Genomic DNA, 2134 nt, shown 5'->3' with positions numbered 1-2134 from the left:
GGCCACCATGTCTCCCGACCCGGGTTCCCCAGGACCCACCCCCAGGTAGCTGGCAAACGACCCTGTCGGCGACGGCGGCACCACAAAGCCCTCCAGGGGCACGTCATCCCAGCTGTCGGGCACGCCATCCCCCGATGACGTCACCCTGACACCCGCCACGGCAGCGGGAGGCCCGCCGGAAGTGTGCGGCGGCGCCGCGAGCAGCCGGCTACGGCCGCCGGCGGCCGTGGGGCTGCGGGCGTCGCCGCGCGGCACGGGGTACCACGGCCCGAACAGGGCGCGCGGCAGCCAGCCGCGGAATATGGAGGGGCCGGCCGACGGCGCGGGCGCGGGCGGCGTCGGCGGGCGCCAGGGCGGCGAAGCGCCCACGTCCGCGCCGGGGAGCTGCGGTGGGGGCGGGAGCAGCGGCTGGAGCTCTGCTGCAGCAGGGGTCTCGCCGCCTCCTGGCCAATGCTGCTCGTGTTGGTGCTGGTGCTGCTGGTGGTGATGCTGTGCCATGCCCCCTTTGACCGTGTCATGGGGTGGCATCGCGAGCTCCACCTCCAATAGAGTGTCACCCTCACGCCCGCCCCAGCGGCCACTTGACCCTTCCCAATCCTCCGCAGCACCCCGCAGCTGCTGTCCTTGGTGGGCTTGCAACGGGTTGGGGAAGACTTGCTGCTGCTGCTGCTGCTGCTGCTGCTGCTGCTGCTGCTGCTGCCGCCGCTGACCATGATGCCGTTGCTCCTGCTGCTGCAATTGCTGGTGCTGCTTAGCATGGTGCGCGGGCTCAGGGTGATGGGCGTGCCTGTGCTGCGCGTGCTGCGCGTGCCACCCAGCCCCGTGGTCGTCATGGCGCCACTCCTCCTCCTCGTCATACAGCCCCGCCTCGTCATCGTCGCTGCCGACGCCGCCCCCGTCACCAGCTCCGCCTCCCACCCCCCTCGTCCCGCGCCACGCAGCCGCTGTCGCAGCCGCCCCGCTGCTGGACTTGAGCAGCAACAGGGGCCGCGCGGTGGGGCCGCCGGCGCGAAGGGGCGTCACCACCATCCACAGCTGCAGAGAGAGCAGCGCGGCGGCCGCCACCAGCATCGACAGCATCAGGAGGAAGCGGCCCTGCGCGTGCAGCCAGGTTGGGGCAGGCGAGCAATGACGAGCACGAGGGGGATTGGCGAGGGGGAGGGGGGCAAGGTGGCCCCAGGAACCCTCACATGATAACAGCGCCCGCACTCCAGCCTTCGATTGCTTAGCACAGTTACCCTGTGCACAAGACACAGCAAGGCTCCTGGGCACGGGGCGCCGCCGCCCTGCAAGCGCCGCCCTCCTGCGTCTCCTGGGCCGCCCCTCCTCCCCATCATGTGCAGCTGCCCCTCGAGCGCCCCGCGCCACCCACGGGGTTGTTCCAGGCCAGGGCCGCTATGTTGTCCAGGTACTGGTGCAGGGACGAGTCCGGGTCATCGGCCTTGACCTTGGGGGTGGGGAAGGGCGGGTGCGAGATACAGGCAGTGCATACTGATGCATCGTGGTCAGCGCAGAAGGCGGGTGCAGAAAGCACGTCTAGGTGGTGCTCCTGCCTGTGTGTGCATGCTGGTATTGCGTGAAGTGTCAAGTGCACACGAGCATACGTGATAAAATGTGCTTGCGTGCATGCGCGCGTGTGCGTGCGTGTCTTAAAGCACAGGGGCAACGACCCGGGGGTGTTGCAGGGGGCGGGCAGCTGGTTTAGGGATGGTCGCGACTGCCTCAGGCAGGGTACCACGGGAAGCAACCCCCGGCCCGTCTGAATTGTCGGCCCTCACTCTCACATCCCACACCGCCGATGGCCGGCGCGACAGGGGCGCCATGCCCCTGGAGGGGGGCATCATGCAGCAAGCGCCACTGCGCGCACCCCAAGCAAGTGCCGCCCCTGAGCGCGCACCTGTGGCAGGAACGCGGCCCCTGGCGCGAGCTGCGCCGCAAACAGCAGCACATTGGCCAGGAACACCGTCAGCCCTGCGCCCCACGCGCCCAGCGCGGTGGCCCAGCCGTTGCGGTGGGGCCCCATGAGGCGCCCGCTGGAGGTGGCCTTGATGAGGGGCACGAGGGTGAAGGGCAGCTGCAGCGCCAGCACCACCTGAGCCACCAGCAGGAACCTGTCAGGTAAGGGGGGGTGGGG

General features: G+C 69.9%; 1 protein-coding gene across 1 annotated transcript in view; it reads right to left on the bottom strand.

Moving 5' to 3' along the window:
• Positions 1-2134, bottom strand: part of MNEG_0251 (manganese transport protein) — a gene marked incomplete at both ends in the record, with an annotated part of 8377 nt that overhangs the window by 2815 nt on the left and 3428 nt on the right. Inside the window, 4 exons of the mRNA XM_014051253.1 lie at positions 40-384; positions 919-1095; positions 1373-1447; positions 1898-2111. Of these exons, the coding sequence (XP_013906707.1) occupies positions 40-384; positions 919-1095; positions 1373-1447; positions 1898-2111 (811 nt within the window). The remainder of the gene's footprint in view (positions 1-39; positions 385-918; positions 1096-1372; positions 1448-1897; positions 2112-2134) is intronic.

This window comes from Monoraphidium neglectum, assembly GCF_000611645.1.
Source record: "Monoraphidium neglectum strain SAG 48.87 unplaced genomic scaffold scaffold00018, whole genome shotgun sequence".
NCBI lineage: Eukaryota > Viridiplantae > Chlorophyta > Chlorophyceae > Sphaeropleales > Selenastraceae > Monoraphidium > Monoraphidium neglectum.
The sequence above is the reverse complement of the archived record's forward strand: the minus strand, read 5'-3'. Positions and strand labels throughout refer to the sequence as shown.